This window comes from Ovis canadensis, chromosome 1, assembly GCF_042477335.2.
Source record: "Ovis canadensis isolate MfBH-ARS-UI-01 breed Bighorn chromosome 1, ARS-UI_OviCan_v2, whole genome shotgun sequence".
Taxonomy (NCBI): domain Eukaryota; kingdom Metazoa; phylum Chordata; class Mammalia; order Artiodactyla; family Bovidae; genus Ovis; species Ovis canadensis.
In genome coordinates, this window is record NC_091245.1 from 27,599,774 (window position 1) to 27,627,593 (window position 27,820).

The following is a 27,820-nucleotide window of genomic DNA, read 5'->3' on the forward strand; positions in this document are numbered from 1 at the left end:
AGGTATGATTTCAAAATTCTTTCCTCTTTTTATGCTGCTTATCATAAGCAATAACTGTTCAACACAGTCAAACACAAGCATTTTTCCTTTCTTTTTTTTTTTATGCCATCCTCTTCTTCCTTTTTATTTTCTGTCTCATTTTTCTTTAATACTATCTATGCCTAACACCTAAAAAGTACTTTCCAAAAGCACTGTTAAATCATCATGGTAACATTCTACAAGCCAGAGTTTTACACTCCCCTGTATCTTCTCTAAAAAGATAATAAAAAACACTAACTACTAAGTAAGAATAACACAGGAAAGGTTCTTTTCTAATTACTCACCTTGGGAGGAAATTTTATATCTATATTAACATCACTACTTTTCAGAGCAAACTTAGTCAGAGATGAGCCATACAACCTAAGTGAACACTCTGGAAATGAAGGAAAAATATCAAAGTATGAAACAGCATGCAAATATGAGAACTTTTAAAAATAAACAGTGGTAGGAAAATTGCATATATTTTAATTCTGTGTCTTCCAATTCTAATACAAAAATTTTAAAACAATAATATCCTTTCTTAACTGATCTACAAAAGAATAAAAATGTTTCTCATTTATAGGGTTCAGGAAGAGAGAAATAACTCATACAAATTCAGTGTTTAGACAAAATTTTAGTAACAATTCATTTAGGAATGACCAGAAGTATGTTTCACATTTAATATGTAACAGTAAAGAATGTACTAACCTAGCTATGGGTACTGTCACAAACTACATTTTTAGATGTTTCTATTTACACGTGCAATAGCACTTTAAATGGGGAAGGAATCACAGACATTCAGCCAATGCTCTTAAAAACACAAAGTGAAGCCAACTCAATTGATATTGCAGACCTAAAACCAAAAAACTATAGTTTTCAAGAGTTCATACAACAAAATAAAGTTAACGGTAACATGCCACCTACATCTTTTTGCAAACTAACAAACATGTTATTTCAAAAATCATAATAAGGCAAATATTACGAACAGAGTTGGAAAACTCTGAGGACAAGTTGAAAAATAACATGATTAGGACTGATGGGCATATTTAGTATGTTAGAAAGTATAAGTTTATACTCAGTTATACATATAAAACTCTACTTTTCATGTTCACAAAATGTCTAAAAGTCATCTAAGTCATTAAAATCCTAAATATTTCATTCTTTTTTATAATAATAGTGTATCATTTCTATATGTAATTTAAATTAACACCAATGTGTTTTAGATATAAAACTACCCTATTTTTATTATTAGTTATTAGAAATTAATAGAGAAGTAAACATTTTTCAATTTCAATTTATATTCTTTCTTATAAATATCACAATGGCTTCATATAAAACTATAATCTATTAACTGTCCAAAATCCCTTTGGTGGTAAGAAACAATCATATTTTATATACATTTTCATTTATTTAAATTCAGTATTAATGGAAAAAAATAAGGGCTAAGCAAATAATCTATACATAAACGTCTATAATAAACAACCCAATTCCCCCTTGAACTCAAAACTTAAGCTTTCTGTAAAGAAAGATCAAGAGTCAAAAAAAGAAATAAAAGTGCAAATTTTGCCTCCAACATCCTTAAATTAATTTTCCCCACAATCAAGCAAAAAAAATTTTATTTAGTGAGTAGCATGAATACATACAACTGAAATAAATATGATTAAAATGTCCATTCAGAAGTCAATGACAATGAAAATTTAATATAAAATGCAATATTCAATCACTAAGCAATTATTTTAAAGTATATCTGACACTTTAAAAATCTTTTTTTCTTATTACAAAAACTATACCATACTATAATTTTTCCTTTTCTTCTTCTGAACTATTTCCCGCCAAAAAGTTCACTTATAAAATAATGAAATTCATCTACTTTTAAGTAGAAAAAAAAGAAGGGAAAAAAATTGAAAGAAAAACATTCAGTTTAAGAGGAAGCAACAGGAAGAGTTGTATCATTTTTAAAATTAAGTATAAAATGAAGTTGTACCTGGTAAAAATGTTGTTATAACCTTTGACATTTCCTCCACAATTTCCTGACGGACTTTGAGGTCATCATCTGTTATTCCTTGTTCTTTTGCTAATTCAATAACTGCAACACTTAAAGCAGCCAAGTGGGCAGGGGAAGGAGGCGGCAGAGAACGAAGCTCACTTTCTTCCTGTTTTTCCTGTTAGTGTAATGTTTAATAACAACAATACAAAAAGAGACTTCTATTTTAATGTCCTCATATTTAGGAGAGCAGGACATACTCAACATATTCATCATCAATATTCATCTTCTATTGCCAGATTTACGACATCTAGGAAATGAAACTGAACAAAAGAGACAGAGATCCCTGCCTTTGTGAAACAGGATTGAAAGCATGAGAGATGCTATGGGGGGAGCTGTTATTAAACATTTGAAAAATAAAACTTGTTTTACTTTACTGTCTGCATAAATTATGAAATGCTACAAGCCAAGATTCCATAAGTACAACATTTAGCTGATCATTCTGTTGTAGCTAAAAGAGACTGTCTTAGGCGTAGCAGAAGGTCTTGACTGTGTCTGACTGGCATGTACAGTATCAGATTAAATCACTGCAGGAAAACATTCTAAACACTATCATCATATATTTTATATACTACCTCCCATTAAAAAAGATTTCCCTGTTATTTTATACAAAACTAGGCAAAATGGTTTTTTTTAAAAAATCTTTATTCTGCTAAGTTTGAAAGCCAATTTAAAACAAGGAGCTAAATGGGGGCTATATTACATATGCACAGTAAGTTTTTAAAATTAATTAATACTGATTTTAAAAAATACAGGGTAACTGCAAAAGCTACATAAATTACAGGAAAAGAAGAAAATCATCCACTAGCTCCCATACTATTCTGTTCATTTTTTTTTAACATAACTGAAGATCGTGTGTGTGTGCGCACACGCACGCGCGGCACAGAGCACACGATCATGTCTGACTCTTTGCAACCCCATGGACTGTAGCCCACCAGGCTTCTCTGTCCAAGGAATTTTTCAGGCAAGAATACTGGAGCAGGTTGCCATTTCCTACTCCAAGGGATCTTCCCAGCCAGGGACTGAACCCACGTGTCCTGCATCTATTACGTTTTTTATTTAATATTATAATAAAAGCATTTTCTATTATCACATTTCAGTCAGAAACAATCTCTTATTTTTCTGAGATAAGGAGCTCCCAAAAGAATAATCAAAAGTAAATTTGTTCTTTCCTCCTCCCACACTCAATATGGCTAAACAAAGACTTTGGTCTATTCCTAATTTTATTGTTATCATAATCAGTTTTAACCTATATAAAGTTTACCTATGGGACAGAATAGTTAAACATAGAAAGTAAGACAATTTTGTTTTTACAAGTTTCTGTGATCATTTTTACAATCTTAACTATAAACTAAATACAAGTTAGATAAACAGATATATCAGTTTTCAGGACTTTTTTTTCCAGGATTTATCCAACATACTTGGTGAAAAAAATGATATAAAATTAACATGTAACAAAACTATCTTTATATACACAGAAGTATTTCTAGATTGAAAATAGATAAAAGACGATCAATGAACACACTCCTCTATGCTATTAATAAGCCTATTCTACCTCCTTCAGGATACTGTTCCATCAAATACTGTCATTTATATCCTCATATCATTGATCATCCTCATATCAACATGATATATATCCTATCATAAATATGATCAATTAAATCCCTGCCCTTCTGTAACATACATTCTAATTAGAGAAAACAGATAACGTATAAATAAATAAATATTATAGTGTCAGGTAGTGTTATTAAGAAGAAACAGAGTAAGAGGCTACAGACTGATGAGAAGAGGGTGCTACTATAGAATCGAGTAGACAAAATCACTCTAAACAGGTAAAGAGACTTGATAGAAGTGAAGAAAAGATACATTTAAATTTCTGGGGGGAGAGCATTCAAGACTTGCCCAAGAGGTAAAAACTTTTTACCAAGAGGTAAAAATCTCCACATTATTCTCCCATTTCTAATCTATGACTCTTCATCCAATTCCCTGTATTTTCCAAGACATAGGAAATAGTAAATGCAAGGACTCAGAGGTAAAAAAAAAAGTCTAATGTCTGAAGCTGAGTAACAAAGAGATGACTATGAAATGTGATGAAGTTGAAAAGTTAAGTAGAAGCCAAATATTGTACAACCTTGTAAAATCTGATAAGGGTTTAGAATTTTAAGTTGGGAAGCCACTGATAGGCTATAAGTAGGAAATAACATGATATATTTTAAAAGAAAATTCTGGCTGCTACATGAAGAAGATTGTCGGGGGGGAGGAGTGGAATAACTTGAAATCAGTTCAGGTGACAGATGGTGGTAGCTCAGATTATAGCACAAAAAGTAGAGATATGTGACAAATGACTAAATGTGAAATATACAATATTTTGAAGGCATATTCAATAGAATTTACTAATTGTTTGAATGTGGGGTATGAAAGAAAGAGATGAACCAAAGATGACTCAAAACGTGCTTATGCTAAGAACAGGACAAATGGCGGTGCCTTCTACTGAGGTGAGGTAAATAATGGAAAGAACTAGTTTAGGTTTGGAAAATTTGCCCAGGAGGCAAAAATCTCCTAATCATTCTCCCATTTCTAATCTCTGACTCTTCATCCAATTCCCTGTATCTATACCAGTTATTGGGCTTCCTGGGTAGCTCAACTGGTAAAGAGTCCGCCTGCAATGGAGATTCTGGTTCGATTCCTGGGTGGGGAAGTTCCACTAGAGAAGGAACAGGATACCCAATCCAGTGTTTCTGGGCTTCCCTTGTGGCTCAGACAATGAAGAATCAGGCTGTAATGTGGAGACCTCAGTTCGGTACCTGAGTTGGGAAGATCTCCTGGAGGAAGGCATGGCAACCCACTCCAGTATTCTTGCCTGGAGAATCCCCTTGGACAGAGAAGCCTGGCGGGCTACAGTCCATGGGGTTGCAAACAGTCAGACATGACTGAGCAACTAAGCATAGCACATACCAGTTATTCTTCTATTTAAAAACTTTCAATAAATTCTCAACTAAATACTAGCAAACTGAATTCACAGAATATTAAAAGGATTATACACCATGACCAAATGTGATTTATTCCTAGAACACAAGAATGGTTCAACATAAAACAATCAAGATGTAATATATCATCTTAACAGCATGAAAGGGGAGAAAGGACAAAGAACTTCAACTGGTGCAGAAAAACCATTTGACAAAATACAACACCCCTCTGTGGTAAAAACACTAAAAAAACTAGGAACAAAATGAAACTACTGCTATATAAGACCATGTATGAAAAACCTATAGCTAACATCATATCTGATAGTGAAAAACTGAAATTTTTCCTCTGAGATTAGGAACCAGTAAAGAATGACCATTTCACCACTTCTATTCAACACTTCTAGCCAAAGGAATTAGGCAAGAAAAAGAAATAAAAGGCATTCACATTAAAAAAGAATAAATAAAATTATCCCTAATCACAGATAAACATAATCTAGTATACAGATTCATGGGGTCGCAAAGAGTCGGACACGACTGAGTGACTGAACTGAGTATATAGAAAACCCTTAAAAGTCTAAAAACAGACATCAGAACTACTGAGCAAATTCAGCAGGATACAAACCAACACTCAAAACTCAGGTGCCTTTCTAGGCTTCCCTGGTGGCAGAGCAGTAAAGAATCTGCCTGCCAGTGCAGGAGACATGGGTTCAGTCCCTAATCGGGGAAGATCCCACATGCTGTGGAGCAACTAAGCCCATGCACCACAATTACTGAGTCTGTGCTCTAGAGCCTGGGAGCCATGATTACTGAGCCCATATGCTGCAATTACTGAAGCCTGCACACCTAGAGTCGTGTACCACAACAAAAGAAGCCACCACAATAAGAAGCCTGCTCACCACAGCCAGAGTAGTTCCCACTCACCACAACTAGAGAAAATTCTGCACAGCAACGAAGACTGAGCTCAGTCAAAAATAAAAATAAATAAAAGTATTTTAAAAATCAGGTGCATTTCTATATACTAACAATAAACAATTTGAAACAGAAGAAAATAATTCCATCCAAAACAGCATCAAAGAGAATAAAAGACTTAAGAATGAATTTAACCAAGAAGATGAAAGAGGTATGCACTGAAAAAGACAAAATGCTGCTTAAAGAAATTAAAGAAGACATGAATTAAAAAAAAAAAAAAAGATACTCCATGCTGGGAGAAACTCTTGGACAGAGAAAGCTGACAGGCTACACAGTCCATAGCATCACAAAGAGTCAGACACAACTAAGCAACTGAGCATTCCATGTTCTGGAATGGCAGACTCAATATTGTTAAGATGTCAGTAGTATCCAAAGCAATCTACATATCCAATTCAATCCCTATCAAAATCCCAACAACTTTTTTGTAGAAAAAGAAAAAAAAATCCTAAAATTCACATGGCCCCTCAAGAGACCCCAAACAGCCAAAACAATCTTGAAAAAGAGCAACAAACTTTGGGGACTCAAATTTCCTGATTTCAAAACTTAGTGCAAAGTCACAGTAACCAAAAGAGTATTGCATTGGCATAAAGACAGACACAGAGGCCAATAAAATGAGGGCCCAGAAGTAGATGTTCATATATAAGGTCAAATTATTTTTAATAAAAATATTAAGAACATTCAATGTGAAGAACTGTCTTATCAAAACATGGTACTAGGAAAGCAGGATTTTTGTTGTTGTCGTTCAGTCACTAACTCACATCTGATTCTTTGTGAATCAATGGACTGCAGCACGCTAGGCTTCCCTGTCCTTCACCATCTCTCAGAGTTCACCCAAGTTCATGTCCATCCAGTTGGTGATGCCATCCAACCATCTCATCCTCTGTCATCCCATTCTCCTGCCTTCAATCTTTCCCAGCATCAGGGTCTTTTCCAATGAGTTAGCTAGCTCTTCCCATCAGGTGGCTAAAGTCTTAGAGCTTCAGCATCAGTCCATCCAATGAGTATTCAGGGCTGATTCCCCTTAGGATTGACTGGTTTGAATTCCTTGTTGTCCAAGGGACACTCAAGAGTCTTCTCCAGCACCACAGTCTGAAAGCATCAATTCTTCAGCACTCAGGCTTCCTTATGGTACAACTCACACATCCGTACATGACTACTGGAAAGACCACAGCTTTGATTATATGGACCTTTGTCAGGAAAGTGATCTGTTCGCTTTCAATATACTGTCTAGGATTGTCATAGCTTTCCTTCCAAAAAGCAAGCATCTTCTAATTTCATGGCTGCCATTACCATCCACAGTGATTTTGGAGCCCAAGAAGAGAAAATCTGTCACTGTTTCCACATTTCCCCCTTCTATTTGCCCTGAAGTGATGGCAACGGAAGTCATGATCTTAGTTTTTTTAATGTTGAGTTTTAAGCCAGCTTTTTCACTCTTCTTCACCCTCATCAAGAGGCTCTTCAATTCATCTTCATTTTCTGGCATGAGATATGCAGAGTATCATCTGCATATCTGAGATTGTTGCTATTTCTCCTGGAAATGTTGATTCCACCTTGTAACTCATCCAGCTCAGCATTTTACATGATGTACTCTGCATATAAGTTAAATAAACAGGGTAACAATATACAGCTTTGTCATACTCCTTTCCCAATTTTGAACCAGTCATTTGTTCTATATAAGGTTCTAACTGTTGCTTCTTGACCCACATACAGCTTTCTCAGGAGACAGGTAAGATGGTCTGGTATTCTCATCTCTTTAAGAATTTTCCAAAGTCTGTTGTGATCCACACAGTCATAGGATTTAGCACAATGAAGCACATTTTTTTTTCTGGAATTCCCTTACTTTCTCTATTATCCAATGACTGTTGGCAATTTGACCTCTGGTTCCTCTGCCTTTTCTAAATCCAACTTGTACATCTAGATATTCTCAATTCAAGTACTGCAGAAGCCTAGCTTGAACGATTTTGAGCATAACCTTACTAGTACAAGAAATGAGCACAACTGTCTGGTAGTCTGAACATTCTTTAGCACTGCCCTCTTTGGAACTGGGATGAAAATTCACCTTTTCCAGTACTGTGGCCACTGCTGAGTTTTCCAAATTTGCTGGCATATTGAGTGCAGAACTATAACAGTATCATCTTTTAGGATCTGAAATAGTTCAGCTGGAATTCCATCACCTCCACTAGCTTCGTTTGTAGTAATGCTTCCTAAGGCCCACTTGACTTCACACTCAAGGATGTCTGGCTCCAAGTGAGCATCCATACCACACCAGTCCTTAAGACCTTTTATGTATAGTTCTGTGTATTTTTGCCACCTCTTCTGACTCTGTTAGATCCATCAAAAAACAGGCAGACCTAAATCGATCCTTCTCCAAAGCAGACATACAGATGGCCAACAGGCCTATGAAAAGATGTTCAACATCACTAATTATTAGAGAAATGTGACTCAAACCTGCCAGGTACCACCTCACATCAGTCAGAATGGCCATCGTTAAAAAGTGTACAAATAAAAATGCTGGAGACACTGTGGAGAAAAGAGAACCCTCCTACATTGTTGGTGGGAATGTAAACTGGTACAACCAGTATGGAGAACAGTATGGAGTTTCCTTAAAAAACTACAAACAGAACCATATGAACCAGCAATCCCACACCTGGAATATATCTGGAGGGAACTCTAATTTGAAAAAATACATGCTCTCCTATGTACATAGCAGCACCACTCACAGTGGCCAAGACACAGAAACAAACTAAATGTCCATCAACAGGATAAAAACATGGTACACATATACAAGGAATACTACTCAGTCATAAAAAAGAATAAAATAATGCCATCTGCAGCAACACAGATGAACTTCAGTTCAGTCCAGTCGCTCAGTCATGTCCGATTCCTTGCGACCCCATGGATCACAGCACGCCAGGCCTCCCTGTCCATCACCAACTCCCGGAGTTCACTAAGACTCACGTCCATCGAGTCAGTGATGCCATCCAGCCATCTCATCCTCTGTCGTCCCCTCTCCTCCTGCCCCCAATCCCTCCCAGCATCAAAGTCTTTTCCAATGAGTCAACTGCTCGCATGAGGTGGCCAAAGTCCTGGACTTTCAGCTTTAGCATCATTCCTTCCAAAGAAATCCCAGGGCTGATCTCCTTCAGAATGGACTGGTTGGATCTCCTTGCAGTCCAAGGGACTCTCAAGAGTCTTCTCTAACACCACAGTTCAAAAGCATCAATTCTTCGGTGCTCAGCCTTCTTCACAGTCCAACTCTCACATCCATACATGACTACTGGAAAAACCATAGCCTTGACTAGACGGACCTTAGTCAGCAAAGTAATGTCTCTGCTTTTGAATATGCTATCTATGTTGGTCATAACTTTTCTTCCAAGGAGTAAGCATCTTTTATTATACTAAGTGAAGCTGGTCAGAAAGAGAAAGACAAATATCATGTAACATCACTTATATGTGGAATCCAAAATATGACACAAACAAACTTACTTTTGAAACAGAAACAGAATCAGACATAGAAAACAGATCTGTGTTTGCCAAAAGTAGTGGGGAGAGATGGACTGGGAGGCTTGGGATTAACAGATATTCAAACTATTATACATATAGCATGGATTAACAACAAGATCCTGCTTATAGCACAAGGAACTATATTCAATGTCCTGGGATATACCATAATGGAAAAGAATATTGGAAAGAACGTGGGGCACTTTCCAGGTGGTCCAGTGGCTAAGACTTCGTACTTCCAATGCAGGGGACCAGGTTCAATCCCTGGTCAGGGAACTAGATCTCACATTGCAACCAAGATGCCACAAGCCACAACAAAGATCAAAGATCCCGTGTGACTCAACTAAGATCTGGCACAGCCAAATAAATAAATAAACTTAAAAAAACATAATGTACACTGGGATTCCCTAGTGGTCTAGTGGTTAAGAATCCACCTGCCAATGCAGGGAACACAAGTTCAATCCCTACCAGGAAGATTCTATATGCTGCAAAGCAACTAAGCCCATGCCACTACTGAGTCCATGTGCCACAACTACTGAAGCCCATGTGCCGAGAGCCCACGCTCTGCAACAACAAAACCACCACAATGAGAAGCCTACACAGCACAACCAAGAGTAGCCCTGCTGGCTGCAAGTAGAGAAAGCCTGCACGCACAGCAATGAAAACCCAGCACAGCCAAAAATAAATAAATAAAAGTTACTGGCTTACAAGACCATGGGTCAATGATTTAAGAAAAAAAGAATGTATAGATCTGAATTATTCTGCTTTAGAGCAGAAATTAACACAACATTGTAAATCAACTATACTTGAATAAAATAAAAATAAATGCATGTGTGTGTATATATATATTCTGTGCTCATTACTGTTAGACAATTTCACTGGGTACAGAAATATAGTTTTTTAAAAAAAGGACTTCCCTGGTGATCTAGTGCTTAAGACTCTGCTTCCAATGCAGGGCGCATGGGTTCAATCCTTGGTCAGGGAAGTTCCTCATGCCGTGTGGTGTGGCCAAAAAAATAAAAGAAATCTATGTTGACAGGAGATTTTTCCTTCCTCCAGAACTCTGAAGACACTATTCAACTGTCTTCTGGCTTCTATTGCTGTTATTGATAAGTCAGCCAACATTCCCATCCTCTGCACCTTTGTGAATGTCTTTATCTGTTCAGCTGCTTTTAAAAAAGCAACTTTACTACAGATATAATTTATATAAAATAAATTGCACATATTTAAACTTTACAATTTGGTTCCTTTTTGACACATATATATAATAAAACCATCACCACAATCAAGATAATAAACATACCAATCTCTCTCAGAAATTTCCTCATATCCCTTTGTAATCACTCCATCCTTCTTCTACACTCATATTCTGGGAACTACCAATCTGCTTTCTATGATTACAGCTTAGACTGCATTTTCTAGAATTTTATATATATGGAATTGCACAGTATATAGTCATTTTTGTCTGACTTTTTACACTCATGATACTTAAGATCCATCTATGTTGTCATATAGTCAATAGTTCACGCCTTTTAACAAACAGCATAACAAGATATAGATATACCACGTGTATTTGTTCACTTCTTTGGCTAATTATTAACATAAAACTGCTATGAATACTCATATACAAGTAAGTGTAGAGACATATGCTTTCATTTATCTTGGATGAACCCATAGGAATGGAATGGCTGAATCATGTATTAGTTATAAGTTTAACTTTTAAAAAACTGCCAATATGTTTTCAAAAATGGATGTATTACCATGTGACCTAGTAATTCCACTTCTGGGTATTTATCAAAAAAAAAAATTAAAACACTAACAGGAAAAGAAATCTGCACTTCCACGTTCACTGCAGCTTTATTTACAATATGCAAGACATGGAAACAACCTACATGTCCACTGATGGATGAGTGAATAAAGAAAATGTGGTGCATATATACAACTTAACATTATTCAGCCATTAAAAAAAAGTAAATCTTGCCATGTGAAACAACATGGATGGACCCTGAGGGCATACTGTTAAATGAATTAAGTCTGACCAAGAAAGATAAATACTGTATGATCTCACTTGTATGTGGAATCTAAAAACAATAGCAACAAAAACTAAACTAATACAGAGAACATATTGGTCATTGCCAGAGGCAGGGATTAGTGGTTGGGGGTGAGCTAAATGGGTGAACGTAGTTAAAAGGTAGAAAAAGCTTTCAGTTATAAAATAAATCAGTCCTTAAGATTTATATATACTTCTTGGTAATTATAGTTAATAATGCAGTATTGTCTATTGAAAAGTTGCTAAGCATAAATCTTAAAGTGAAGATTCAGGTAAAGTTCTCACCTCAAGAAAAAAAAAGGTTATGTGTGGTAGTTGGTATTGACTAAATTTATTGTGAATATTTCACAAAATATATATGTTGAATCATTATGCTGTACATGTGAAACATGTTGTATGTCAACCAACTCTCAATTAAAAAATAATTTAAAAATAAACCTTTAAAATAAAAGGTGGATTATTGGGTTGGCCAAAAAATTCATTCAGGTTTTTCTATACCATCTTATGCTATGGAAAATCCCGAGCAAACTTTTTAGCCAACCCAATACTATTTTACATTTCCACCAGCACTGTTTTAGACTTGCCATTCATTCACACTTGGCACAGTCAATCTCTCTAATTTTAGCTATTCTTATAAGTGCAGTGATTTCCCTGATGAAGAATAATGTTGAGCATCTTTTCATGTGCTTGCAATCTGTATGTCTTCTTTAATAAAATGTTGGCTCAAATCTTTTGCCCATATTTTTATTTGGTTGTTTGTTTATAGTAGTTCCCCCTCATCCTTGGAGGATATGCTCTAAGGCCTCCACTGGAAGCCTAAAACCACAGAAAGCACTGAACCCTGTAAATACTACTCTCTTCCTCTACATACATACCTATGATAAAGTTTTATTTATAAATTAGCCACATTAAGAGACTACTCAAATTGCCTGCATCACTACTTTTGCACGGTGGGGCTATTATTAAGTAAAAATTACTCAAACACAAGCACTGTGATACCACCAACAGCTAATCTGATAAGATGGCTACCAAGTAACTAACAGACAGGTAGCGTACACTATGCAGATACCCACATTATGGGCAGGACAAAGCCAAACAAGAAATTTCACCACACTATTCAGTCAGAACCAGACAAGGAACAACCAAGGAGTTCATCAAGGCTATATATTGTCACCCTGCCTATTTAACTTATATGCACAGTACATCATGCAAAATGCCAGGCTGGATAAAGCACAAGGTAGAATCAAGATTGCTGGGAGAAATATCAGTAACTGCAGGTATGAAAATGACACCATCCTAATGACAGAAAGTGAAGAGGAACTAAAAGAACCTCTTGATGAAGGTGAAAGAGGACAGTGAAAAAATTGGCTTAAAACTCAACATTAAAAAAAACTATGATCATGGCAAGCAGTCTATCACTTCATGGCAAACAGATGGGGAAACAATGAAAACAGTGACAGACTTTATTTTCTTGGGATCCAAAATCACTGCGAATGACTACAGTCGTGAAATTAAAAGACGCCTGCTCCTTGGAAGAAAAGCTATGACGAACCTAAGACAGAGTATTAAAAAGCAGACTACTTTTCCAACAAAGGTCCACATAGTCAAAGCCATGGTTTTTCCAGTAGTCATGTACCTGTGTGAGAGTCTGTACCATAAAGAAAGCTGAGTGCCAAAGAATTGATGCTTTTGAACTGTGGTGTTGGAAAAGACTCTTAGACACCAAGGAGATCAAACCAGTCCATCCTAAAGGAAATCAACCCTGAATATTCACTGGAAGGATCGATGCTAAAGCTGAAGCTCCAATACTTTCGCCACCTGATGCAAAGAACTGACTCATTGGAAAAGACCCCGATCCTGGGAAAGACTGAAGGCAGGAGGAGAAGGGGACGACAGAGGATGATATGGTTGGATGGCATCACAGACTCAATGGACATGAGTGTGAGCAAATTCCAGGAGATAGTGAAGGACAGAGAAGCCTGGCATGCTATAGTCCATGGTTTCACAGTCAGACATGACTGAGCTACTGAACTGAACTAAGTTCAGAATGGCACGCATTTAAAACTGTATGCTCTTTATCTGTGGGATTTTCCATTTGATATTTTCAGACATGGCTGACCAAGGGTAACTGAAACCATGGAAAGCAAAACCATGAATAAGGGGTGATTACTGTACTTATTACTGAGTTTTAGAAGTTTTTTATTTCTTCTAGATACAACTCATTTACCTGATATGATTTGTGAATATTTTTTCCCAATCTGCAGCTAGTACTGTCATTCTTTAAAGATATCTTTCAAAGAGCAGAAGTTTTTAATTTTGAGTAAGTCCATTCATCATTTTTTTCCTCTTTAGTATCATATCTAAGAAATTTTGCCCAATCCAAGGTCATAAAGATTTTCTACCATATCTTATCCTGGAAATTTTATACTTTTAGGTTTTACATTTAGGTCTATAAGTAAGGTATGGATCGAAGATCTTTCTTTATTCATGGATATTTAACTATTCATAAGTTTAAGAGAGTGTAATTTTTCCACTGAATTGCCTTTGAATCTCTGTTAAAAAAAAAATTGCTGTTCATACAAGTGTGCCATTTCTATACCCACTATTCTGCTCCACTGATCTATTTGTCCATTTGATGCCAATACCACACTGCCTTATTACTATAGTTTAAGTCTGTAAAGCAGGTGGTGTTAGTCCTCCAACTTTGTTCTTTTCAAAGTTCTTTTGAAATTTCTAGGGCCTTTGCTTTTCCAGATGAATTTCAGCTTTTCTTTTCCTTCTTTTTTAGTTTATTTTTATTGAAGTATAGTTGATTTGCAGCGTTTTGGGTTACAACAAAGTGATTCAGTTATACATACATACGTATGTAAATACATACAGATATATTCTTTTTCAGATCCTTTTCCATTATAGGTTATTATAAGATATTGAGTTTGAGTGGACTTCGGGAGTTGGCGATGGACAGGGAGGCCTGGCGTGCTGCGATTCATGGGGTCACAAAGTGTTGGACACGACTGAGCTACTGAACTGATAAGATACTGAATATAGTTCCCTGTGCTATAAAGTAGGTCCTTGTTGCTTATCTATTTTAAATATAGCAGTCTATATTCCAGATGAATTTTAGAATCAGGCTTTCAATTCAGGGTTTTGTTCAGGATTAGGCTGAGTGTACAGATCAGTTTAGAAAGAAATTTAATAATATTAGTTCTTCCAACACATAAATAAGGTTTATTTCTGCATTTCTTTAGCTCTTCTTTAATTTCTCTCAGGAATGTTTTATAATTTCTGTGCATAATTTTGCATATTTTTGATGCTATTGTAAATAGTAGTTTTTTGAATTTCACTTTTGTACTATTCATTATTAGTATATAAAAATACAATGGACTTTTGCATGCTGAGTTTGTATTCTGCAACCTTGCTAAACTCATTAACTCTAATAACTTTTCTGATGTCACTGAATATTCTATATAAATAATCATATTTACCTACAAATATAGTTGTACTTCTTTTCCGACTTAGATAGCTTTCCTTTCTTTCTCTTGTCTGAATTCACTGGCTAGAACTTCGAATAAAACGCTGAATAAAAGTGGTAAGAGTGAACATATCTACCTTTTTCCCCGATTTTGTTACTGTGATAAAACATACATAACAAAAAATGTACTATCTTAACCATTTTTACAAGTACAATTCAATGGAATTAAGTACATTCATTTGTTGTGCAACCATCACCATCACACATCAGCAGAATTCTTTTTATCTTATAAAACTGAAACCTTTCCATTCCTCCATCTCCCCAGACAACCACCATTCAACTTTCTGTCTTTATGATTCTGATTACTCAAAGTATCTCATATAAGTGGAATAATTACAGTATTTGTCTTTTTATGATTGGCTTATTTCAGTTAGCATTAACTTACTCAAGGTTCTTCCATATTGTGACATATCAGAATTACCTTCTTTTTTAAGGCAGTATATTTCAATGTATGTATATGTAACATTTTGTTTATCCATTCATCTGCTGATGGACAGGTGAGTTGCTTCCATCTTTTAGCTATTGTGAATAATGCTATAATGAACATGGTGGTACAAATATCACTTAAAGACCCTGCTTTCAATTCCTTTGAGTTTATATTCAAAAGTGTAACTGTTGGATCATATAGTAATTTCATTTTTAACTTTTTGAGGAACTACAATACAGTTTTCCATAGCTATACCATTTTCATGCCTGTCTTTTTTCTATCTTAAGGAGAAAACATTCAGTTTTCGCCATTAAGTATAATGTTAGTTGTAACTTCTTCCCAGATGTTCTTTAGGATGTTGAGAAAATTCCTTCTATTTCTAGTCTGCTGAGATTTTTTTTAATCAAGACTTTTTAAAATGCGTTTTCAGCATCTACTAAGATGATGACGTTTTTCTTCTTCTGTTTGTTAATATGATGAATTACAGTGATTCATTTTCTAATGTTAAACCAAAAATGCACTCCTGGAATAAATTCCTATTTGGTCATTTTGTATTTCCTCCTTTAAACATATTGTTGGATTCAATTTTCTAAAATAACATTTAGAATTTTTGCAATTATGCTGATGAGGGATACTGATCTGAAGTTTTCTTTCATTGCAATATCCTCTTCTGGTTCCTGTATTAGAGTAATATGGTCCTTATAGACTGGGTTGGGAAGCATTCCTCCTCAATGTTCTTAAGAGTTTATGAAAAAACGGTATAAATATCAATTATCACAGAGCTCAATGACGCTCTTTTCTTTTTTCCAAGTTCTTTTTTCTTTGTTTCATTATTTACTTTCATTCCTCTATCTTTAAGTTCACCAACCTCTTCTTTTGCAATGTCTCATCTGCCATCCTTCATACTGTATTTTTCATCTTAGACATTACAGTTTGCATTTCTATAAGTTCAATTTGAATCATTTTTATATCTTCCATGTCCCTATTTTTAGGAACATCAAGAATAGTTATATTAACTGTCTTAATGTCTTTCTCTAATTCTACTGTGTCAGTTCAAGGTTGCTTTTGATTGACTGATCTTTCTTCTCTTCACAATTTGTATCTTCCTGCTGCCTTGTACTCCAGATAATTTTTGAGTGAATGGCAGACAATGTGAACTTTCAGGGTAGGATGGACATTTTGTATTCCTAAAAATATTCTCAAGCTTTTTTCTATAATGACATGAAATAATTGAAAATAGGTTATTTATTGGTGTCTTACCTTCAAAACTTTTTAGTTGGCACCAGATTTAGCTTAGGGTTAAAGATTCCCCACTACTGAAATAAGATCTTTCTGATTACTCTACCCAACTTCCCACAAAGTATGAGGTTTTTCTTTTTGCTTTTCCATTAAAATATATATATATATTTATTTATCTATCCAGCCACACTAGGCCTTTTTAAAAATTTTACTTTCTTATTGTTTATTTTTGGCTGTGCTGGGACTTCATTGCTGCACACAGGCTTCCTCTAGCTGCAGAGAGCAGTGGCTACTCTTACTTGTATTGTGCAGGCTTCTCATTGTGGTGGCTTCTCTTGTTGTAGCGCACAAGCTCTAGGCATGTGAGCTTCAGTAATTGCAGCCCACAAGTTCAGAAGCTGTGGCTTATGGCCTTAGCTGATCCACAGCATGTGAAATCCTCCCAGACCAGGGATCAAACTCATGTCCTCTGCAGTAGCAGGTGGATTCTCACCTGCTATACCACCAGGGAAGTCCAAGAAGGCTTTATTTTAAAGTAAGATTCTGTTCATATTATCAAGAAAGTTATACATTGGAAAAGATCCTAGTAGCAGTCTGAATATCATTTTAGATTTCATGTGAAGCTGTTATATATATGGGTAAAAATACAACTCTTCCTTTCGAGATTTTTCTTATTCACAGATTAGCTATTTGAGTTTGGGGTTTAGCTCATTTTAATGAACTCACTGTGTGTGCTGAGTCTTAGTTTGGGCACATGAGATCTTTCATTTTCGTTTCAGCATGTGGTATCTTTGTTGCAGTATGTAGGATCTTTAGTTGTGGCATACTGGATCAAGATCCCTGACCAGGGACTGAACCCAGGTCCCCTGCATTGGAAGCGCTGAATCTTATCTAAACTGGACCACCAGGGAAGTCTCATGAGGTTTTTCAGCCTGGACAGTTAGAAGATACTATTTGCGGCTTTGGAGGTGCACCAAGCACTATTCTAATCCTTTCAGATGGTTCTTTCCCTGACTTCAGGCAGCTTTCTCACATGCGTGCACCAATCAGTATTGCACTAAATATTCTGAGGGAACTGTTCATAGATCTTTGAGTTTCTGCCTGTATAGCTTTCTTTTTTGTTTTTCTGTCCTACAAACTCTAGCCACACTGTACTCCCTGAAGTCAAGTTCATCTCCTCATCTCTGGGAGCCCACTGCATTCTGCTCCCTATTGTACAATCTGAAAACTCTCTCAAATTGGAGTAATCATTGAGCTTGTTTGCTTTCCCTGTCAGTCCTTCACTGCGTAAAGAAAAACATTATTAGTAATATTTGTCTTTTTGTTTTGTTGCTTATTTCAAGAAGGTAAATCCAGTCTCTATATTACAACTTCACTAAAAGTTCAGGATAGCTGATTTTAAGGTTGGTTTGGGTTTTTTAAAATATTCTAAAATTTCTCTGTAATGTATATAATGTGTAATGACTTTCTTTTTAAGTTTGTTGGGAATTCCCTGAGCTTCCTGCAACTAGTGATCAGCACCTTCCAACATTCCTTGAAATTTCTCATTTATTATCTCTTAAACTATCACTTTGTCTCTATTGAGTGAAGTCGCTCAGTCATGTCTGACTCTTTGCGACCCCATGGACTGTAGCCTACCAGGCTTCTCCATCCATGGGCTTTTCCAGGCAAGAATACTAGAGTGGGTTACCATTTCCTTCTCCAGGGGATCTTCCCGACCCAGGGATCGAACCCGGGTCTCCCGCATTGGAGGCAGGCACTTTAACCTCTGAGCCACCAGGGAATTAACTCTTCTGAAATGCTAACTGAATAAAAATAGGCTGATAAAATTTGAATGATTTCTTTCCCAAGTTGTTGAATATTTTGAATGCATTTTTCTTCCAATAGAAATGTACTTATCACCAACTATGTGTCAGATACTGTACTTAGGAATGAAGAAAAATAAATAAGAAATTAAATCTGTCCTTGAAAACATTTACATACTGAAGTCTGCAAGAGGAGAGAAGCACAAATATTTATAATACATAAATATAAGGTTTTTTGATCAAGTCACTATGGACACATGAAGAAAGTATCTGTAACACAGACTTGCTAGAAAGGTCAAGTAAAAGAGTATTTCTCAGAGAGGATACCTTAGAGATAAGTTAGAAGTTATACAGACTAAGTATTGTAATTTTGAAGAGAAAAATTAAATAGCTAACATACAAATGAATTTCAAAAAGAAAACATTCTAATAACTGATCACATATGAATTCCCAAAGGCCCTGCATGATCTAGACTTCTCCAGCTTCACTTCATACCATTTTTCTCCTAGCTCTCTTGCTCCAGTCATACTAGACTCTTTCAGTTCCCCGTATGTCATGTCCTTTCACAATTTAGAGACCTTTATTCATGCTGCTTTTTTGTGTAAAATGCTCTCATCTCACCCTTCTATGCCACTTAGCTTTCTGCCTTTTAAACCTCTACTTCAAGGTTCAACAATTCAAATGTCATTTTCTTAAAGAAATCATCCCTCCTCTACATTAAGTAAAATATCCTTTGTACACTTCCTTAGTATCACAATTCCCCCTTCAATGAAACTCATCACACTTAAATCCTTATTCATTGTATGCTTTCACCAATACTTTAGAAACTCTGAGGGCAAGACCCATGACTATCTTATTCACCACTCCATAGAGCTAACACATAAGAACTCAATAAAAATCAGTTGGACTGACTGCACCTGACTTTTAAGCTTAGGAATCACAACATACTTTAGGATGAGCAAACTGGTCACTGAGCAGGTTCCCCTCCTGACCATCTAACAGAAAAAGGGCAATCAAGCTTTCATACTATCATATCAGTTACTACTATAAGAAAGGACAAACACTTGGTTTTTCATTTCATTAATAAAAATATTTCATATAGTTTTATCATTCAATAAATAAATATTTTCTAAAAAGACTTACCAAAATGTTTTTCTTATGTCGTTTCTCTTTTATATGTTTATGAGCTCCCTGGATGTTTTCAATGTGAATTAAGCAAAGTTTGCATAGATATCGGCAATTGGTATATTCTGGTGAGCGCTAAAAAAAAAAGTTATAAACACATTTTTTCAGAAAACAGAAACAGTAAAAATTTTTTACTATATATGTTAATATAACAACTATGTAAATATATGAGGCAAAAATAAGCAGTGAAGTAATACTTTTTAATAAACAATTCAATACTCATACACCCAAGAGGTAGGTATCCTTTTAAAGTAGTTATCATAGGAGATAATATACTAATTTCAAACAATATCATGTATTCATCTAACATAGTGTTTAGAATTCACTGTAAAATAAAAAAGGCAGTATTATTATTTAGTGTTGCCAACACTGCCAAAAATTGGTTTCAAAATTTCAATCTTTTTGATTCCTATGAAAGATAAAATCTACCCTCAAATTGGGGATTTCAAAACAATCTACAAATATGGGGCTTCCCTGGTGGCTCAGTTGTAAAGAATCTGCCTGCCAATGCAGGAGATGCAGGTTTGATTCCTGAATCAGGAAGATCCCCTGGAGAAGGAAATAGCAACACACTCCAGTATTCTTGCCTGGGAAATATGGACAGGGGAACCTTGCAGGCTTCAGTTCATGGAGTCGCAAAAGAGTTGGACACAACTTAGCGACTAAACAAACAACAAGTACTATAAATACAGAAGACAACTCCAAAAGATGAGTTGTGAAAACACTCTTATCAATTACAACCACATGGGAATAAATGGATAACCTCTTGAGGTAACTACTATGAAAGGGAAAACAATTACGACACATGGAAAGTAGCAGTCACAATACTTAAATCATACTTTCTACATGCAATCTTGAAATAATAAAAAGTTTAAAATTTCAAAGTGCCTGTTATATGCTAGGCACCATGCTAGATGTTCGACATAAAATTTATCATTTTAACTCCCCTAATAATCCTATTACATTGGTATTATCTTCATTTTATACACCTGAGGGAAAAAAGCTCATATAGCTTGTAACTTTTACAAGGATACAACAGTATTACAAAGTAGACACTGATTTAATTTCATGTACATCTGAGTCCAAAGCCAAGAAGAAATCACCAAAGACCCTAAGATGATACAATAAAAAATTATCAAAACACAATGAATCTATGTTGAATTTTAAAACATTGTTTCTAGTTCCTTACACTGAAATTGCAGCAATGCTTAATTTTTACCTCATACTGAGCTTCAACAGGCTGCAAAAAGATTCTCTTACTTCAGAACATAACACAATTTCCTTTAAATAGGAAACCTGCCCCAATTTAGCAACAGTCCTGCCACAGATCAAAAATAAACAATAGCTTTCTCTTATAGAGTATCCATTATTATTAACCTTACAATACCCCTATGAGGAATTCCTCATTTTACTGGCAAAGCAACTAAATCCCTAGAATTAAGAAATTTGCCCAAGGCAATAAGCAAGTAAGAAAAATCAGTTCAATCTAGTCATTTCTTTAAAATTACTTCAAATCTGTCCTTATTGGAGAATGAATTAAGCCCTCACAGATACTTCTCTTAGTTTGTGACCATAACTTAATTCACCAAATATTTTCTGAGCTCATACTATATGTCAAATATTCCCTATGAGCTGAAGGTAATAATATAAACAAAATAGATGAAAATTCTTGTCCTCGTGAATTTACATTCTAAGATAGAAAGACAGGTAATAAATAAACAAATGCACAAATAAAAAAATAGGAATTTAAGGGAGGTATCTTCTTTTTAAAAATAGAATCATCATTTACTGATAAAAATGACTTAAAGGAAGTAAAGGACTGGGTTGTATGGATGTACGAAGACATTTCAAGTGAAGAGAAATGTGAATGCTAAGACCCTGAGGAAGGAATGTGCTTAATTTGTTTGAGAAACTACAAAAAAAAAAAAAGCTACAATGACTGAAGAGAGAGGTAACAGAAGTCAGATCACAAGGCCCCTTATAAGGACTCTAAGGATTCTATGTGTGAGGGGAAGGTACTGAAGACTTCTGAGCAGAGAATTACAAGATCTAATCTAACTTTACAGGGATCACTTGCTTTCTTTATCAAGAAAAGAAACAAAAAGAACTTATTGCTATTATAAGCACACTGCAATAATCCAGATGACACTGACTTGATTCAAGGTAAGAACTGTGGAAGTGGCGAGAAGGGCTGGACTGAGGAGTTGAAAGCATAAATACAAAATACCTAAAGCCATGAATATTGATGATGTCACTAAGGAAATCATATGCTCACTTATCAGACAACTTTTTCAAATGTAAAATGTGAGCAGACAAGGACATGCCTGGAATCTTTTAGTAAGAAAAGCTTGATGTAACACTGAATGGGGGAGACAAAAGGCCTGAAATGACATCTCAACTGATCTTGGATAAATTTCTAACACTTAAACCTGCTTCTATGGCCATAAAAATGAAGTAATAAAAATTGCCCTACTTGGTAAAATAACTCATTTCTACAAGTAGCTAATCTTTATTTAGTACTTAGCATACACCAGGCGCTGCACCAAGAACTTTATCTCTACTATCTAATTGTCATAGCCCAACAAGCAAATTTCTACCAACTTCATTTTAATGATAATCTGAGATTTAAAGTTAAATAACTTACCAATGTTAACCAGTTTAAAGAAGTTAAATAACTTACCAATTCTAACCACTTACTTAATCAGTAAGCGGCAGAACTAAGACTCAGTGACTCCAAAACCCATTTATTTAACCAGGATGCAAACTATCTCTAATTACTAACCAACTACTATGTGCAAGGTACTGTATTAAGCATAACAGTAAATAAGACAAAAATGTCCTCATCATCATGAAGCTTCTAGTTTCACAGAAGGGACACATGAAAAATACAATGGTTAAAAATTTCTTTATTATAGTTATAGTATTTTATTTTACCATTAACAAACACATTGGTAAGTTTACATAGACCAGCTAGAATAAAGATTTGTGTCCTGAACAACCAATGGATCAAACAAAAAATTAAAGGGAAATTAAAAAGTTTCTTGAGACAAAATTGGAAAAATAACATACCAGAACCTGTGGGATACGGCAAGAGCAGCACTAAGAGGAAAGTTCAAAGCAATAAATGTCTATATGAAGAAGCAAAGAAAATGAAAGTGAAAGTCGCTCAGCCGTGTCTGACTCTTTACGACCCCATGGACTATACAGTTCATGGAATTTCCCAGGAAGGAATACTGGAGTGGGTTGCCTTTCCCTTCTTCAGGGGATCTTCCCAACCCAGGGATGGAACCCAGGTCTCCCGCATTGCAAGCGGATTCTTTACCAGCTGAAACACAAGGGAAGCCCAAGAATACTGGAGTGAGTAGCCTATCTCTTTTCCAGCAGATCTTCTCAGCCCAGGAATCAAATCAGCCATTAAAAAAAAAACAAAAAACAACAACAAAAAAAAACAGAAAATCCTACCATTTGCAACAACATGGATGGACCTTGAAGGCATTATGCCAAGTAAAATAAGTGAGATAGATAAAGATTAATACTCTGTGATCTCACTTTTATATGGAATCATTTTTTTAAATCCCTCAAAGAAAAAGAGATCAGACTTCTGATTACCAGAGGCAGAGGGGAGAAGATGAGAATACTGGAGAAGTGTGGATAAAAAGTACCAACTTCTACTTATAAGATAAATAAGCACCAGGAATATAATGAGCACTGCTGTTATGATATATAAGAAAGTTGCTGAGAGTAAATCCTAAAAGTTCTCATCAAAGAATATTTATTACTTTTTTCTTTTCTTTTTATTGCATCTATATCAGAAGATGTTAGCTAAACCTACTGTGGTAATTATTTCAATCCATGTAAATGGAATCATCATCATACCTTAAATTTATACAGTCAATGTATGTCAATTACTTCTCAATAACAGGAAAAAATAAAAGCTGTAATTTTAAATTAAAAAAACAAGATTCCTGGGCATGGCAAGTCTAAGTATTTCATAATCAATATTTAACACTTACTATCAGGTGGCACAGTCATAAAGAATCCACCTGTGACTGCAGGAGACACAAGAGACTAGATTTGATCCCTGAGTGGGGAAGATTCCCCTGGAGTAAGAAATGGCAACCCACTCCAGTATTCTTGCCAGGAAAATTCCATGGACAGAGGAGTCTGGTGGGCTACAGTCCATGGGGTTAAAAAGAGTTGGACACGACTGAGCATGCATGCACACATGGGAAAATTTACTCTCTTGATCTACATTGATCCCCAACCTTTCTGGCACCATCAATGGGTTTCATGGAAGGTAAGTTTTCCATTGATGGGGCAGGATGGTTTGGGGATGATTCAAGCACATTACATATATTGTTCACTTTATTTCTATTACTATTGCATCAGCCTCACCTCAGATCATCAGATCCTGGAGGTTGGGGACCCAGATCTAACAGTTTGGGTTTATTCCTTCTTGCTACAGGTTAAAAAGTCTACGTCTTTACTCTTCGATTAGATAATCCATAAGTAAACTGTGAACCAAATACCTGATGTAATCAAAAGCAAGCTGGTAAGAATATTCTTAACGAGTATTTAAAATTGGTAAAGAAAAGTTTTATTTAAGAATATAATGAGTTGAAAACAAGAGGTTTTGGAGGGCATGAAAACCAAGAAGGTGTCAGAAAAAGAAGAGTTTATAGACATCTACGCTGGTACTGGCACGCTGATTTTACATCATTACTATTTAAATTCAACAACAATATGTTTTATATGCTTTCAAGATTTCTTTCACCTCAGGCCCTTCTTTCCTACTACTATCAAATATCCATTCCACCCCAACTTCTTCCTTTTCCCAACAAGTGACTTTTCCTACTTCATATAGTACACATTTTCACATCTGCTTGTATTTCTTGAAAACACATTTCACCTTTCCTTTATAGATGTCATACAATTTACCTACACCACCATTCTCCAACCCGCCTACTCAACTCCTAGCCATTTCTGAAAACTCAGTTCCAATGTCACTTTCTTATAAAGCATTCCCAAATTTATGCCTCTATACCCCAACTCAAGTTGGGATCCCATTTTCAAACAATATTGTTACTACTATTATTATTTGCTTACATGTCTTTCTCTAAAAGAAGCCCTAGAAAAGGAGTATAATGAAGCCATGTATGCCCCAATTCTAACTTTTTATCACCAGATCATGGCACAAGTACTCAATATTTATCCTGATAATACACAGATCCAGACTAATTCCAGACTTAGGAAAGAGAAAGTGAGAGGAAAGACAGAACTATGTAAAACAGCAAACTGAAAAAAAGACTTCCTTCTAACTAGGATTTTCTGAAACTATATAAGCCAAACTCTTTCCTATTTTATATACTCTTTGATACTCCTTCCTACTTTCAGAGGATAGCTACTTTGTCATAAGTTTTACTAATGACTCAGGATTGCCTTCTTCAATTTAGATATGACCTTTTTCTAAGTTATACAAAGTCACACCATTTCTTTCTTTCCTTATTTATCAGAAATGATGACCTATTTATTATATTAAGTTGGCACAAAAGTAATTGCAAGTCTGGACTGTTGAAATTTGCCATTTGATACTGGAATACATTCTTAAATAAATGTTATGTTATACATCATTTGAATCTCCATTTCTTGCTTTATGTTTTTTGCTAATAAATTATTACCTGCTGTTTATTTTATATGTATTTTAGACGATAGAAACGATGTTAGACAAAAAGTAAATTCCAGTGATTTTCTTATTTGAGTTAAAAATGAGTTATAAAGCAGCAGAGACAACTTGCAACATCAACAACGCATTTGGCCAGGAACTGCTAATGAAGGTTTAGTGCAGTGGTGGCTCGAGAAGTTTTGAAAAGGAAATGGGAGACTTGAAGATGAGGAGCATAATAGCTGGCCACTGGAAGGTGACAATGACCAACTGAGAGGACCATCGAAACTGATCCTCTTCTAACTACAGGAAAAGTTGATGAGTGATGAAAGAAAACGTGATGAAAAGTGGATTTTACACAACTAGCACTGACCAGCTCAGTGGCTGGACCGAGAAGAAGCTCCAAAGCACTTCCCAAAGTCAAACTTGCATCAAAAAAGGTCATGGTCACTGGTGGTCTGCTGCCAGTCTGATCCACTACAGTGTTCTGAATCCTGGAGAAACCAATACAGGAAAATGCTTCCACAGGATGCAGAAAATGCTTTCCAAGAGTTCGTTGAATCAAGCATGTATTTTTATGCTACAGGAATAAACACACTTATTTCTCATTGGCAAAAATGTCTTGATTATAATGGTTCCTATTTTGATTAATAAAGATGTGTCTGAGCCTAGTTATAATGATTTAAAATTCAGGGTCTAAAACCATACTTACTTTTGCACCAACCTAATATTTCCCTGTATGCATACTCACAAATATTCCAAGAATCTATTTAAGAACAAAATGATTTATGGTTCTTTCTTTCAATATCTAGCAGTGTTTTTGTTGTTAAGGCTGGGAATGTGTATTTCTAGGTCAGGGAATTAATAAGTTCTTAGGAACAAGATACGGATGGCTAGAATGGTTCCTAATACATAGAAGATACTCAGTAAATATGGGAGAAAAGAAAAAGAGAAAACCTAGGGGGAACGGAGAAAGTTTAATATATCCTGTAGTATTTGCTATTTTATTTGGCACTCCAAACAGACTGTTAACTTCTAATGTGCAGAAGCTGTGCCATATTTACCAATATATCCCCAGTGTTTAGCACAATATCTAGAACATAAGAAGCTCTCCATATCTATTTGATAAATGAGTAAATCAGGGGTCAGCACAACTTTTGTAAAGGAACAAAGTAATATTTCAGCAAATAGTTTATGCTTTTGGTAAAGAATACATATTTTATGCTTAGTGATCCAAATACACTGCAACAAGTATTCAAAACTCAACTCTGTCATAGGAGCAAGAAAGCAGCCATAGATAATAAGGATGACACGGCTGTGTGCCAATAAAACTGTTCCTAAAAACATGAGGTATTTTACCACAATTTTAGAAAACAAAAACAAGGTGATAAGCCATAGTTTGTCAAGCCCTGGGATGAAAGAATGAAGTCAAGACTCACAGATGAAAGGATTTGCTGAACAAATGGAGCAAAAGAGAGGGAGAAAAGAAGAAAAGAAAGAGGGAAGGAAGGGAAAATGAGTGATATCTCTGCCTAAGGAATACTGTAAGAAAAATAAAAAGAGCTGTACTTGGTTGAACATGCACTTTCCTCCAAATAACTAAAACAATATAGTATACTTTTTCAAGTCGAAAGATGTGATCTCTTTCTAAGCGTTCTTCTGCTTGTTTCAAGCCTAGCCTCTGCTCAGGTGTCAATGTAGATTCATCTATCACAGTGGCATTTTCTAAATAGTCCATCTCTGAAGAATTTTCTTTATTAGATTCATCACTCTTCATTTTACCTAGAAAAGGAAGCAATCACTTAGTTACCATCAATAGAATTGGTAAATTTTTAAAAATTTAATGAAAAACAGACATTCAATGTACACACATACAGAAAAAATATTTTTCCTTGGTAGTGCAAATTGGTATACCTACATAAAATATTAAGTAAAAGATATACATGATATCAAAATTCACACACAAAAAACTACTTCATGGGTCAAATGCCTATCTTCTTCTGACCTACCTATATCAAAAAAGACAACTGTGACTAAGACTCACTATAAAAGGCTAATGTAGCATACCATCTTGCAGAATCTCCAAAGTAAATATGATATAAAGCTACTTTAAATCCCAAAAGTGACTCACTGAACTAAAGTCACTTCAGTGACTTCAGTGACTCATATAAAGTATGAGCTTAAAGAACATATATACTCCAAACCACAAATTCACAAATCTATGAGGGTCCTTCTTCTTTGCTTTCACTGAACTCAATAGATATTTCCACCACATCAATATTTTTTCTTTGTTTCTCCTAGCTAGACTGTAATCTCTTTAAGGCACAGACTATGTACTTTCAATCCATGCATTTCTAGCACCTATCAACATATACTTGGAATATAGTAGGTTCCAACATGCAATAATGCATGTTCCACCAGT

The 27,820-nt window shown here is 35.4% G+C and overlaps 2 protein-coding genes across 19 annotated transcripts in view; one reads left to right on the plus strand and one right to left on the minus strand.

The window, feature by feature from the left end:
* Positions 1-27,820, plus strand: part of SCP2 (sterol carrier protein 2) — a 981,293-nt gene that overhangs the window by 366,849 nt on the left and 586,624 nt on the right. The window lies entirely within an intron of this gene.
* The window catches only part of TUT4 (terminal uridylyl transferase 4), a 135,960-nt gene that overhangs the window by 67,921 nt on the left and 40,219 nt on the right, over positions 1-27,820 (minus strand). For all 18 annotated transcript variants that reach the window (XM_069591736.1, XM_069591797.1, XM_069591787.1 and 15 more), the window contains exons 4-7: positions 27,017-27,180; positions 19,695-19,811; positions 2,003-2,180; positions 324-412 (exon numbers count right to left, since the gene is read on the minus strand). In XM_069591736.1, coding sequence (XP_069447837.1) covers positions 324-412; positions 2,003-2,180; positions 19,695-19,811; positions 27,017-27,180 — 548 coding nt within the window. The remainder of the gene's footprint in view (positions 1-323; positions 413-2,002; positions 2,181-19,694; positions 19,812-27,016; positions 27,181-27,820) is intronic.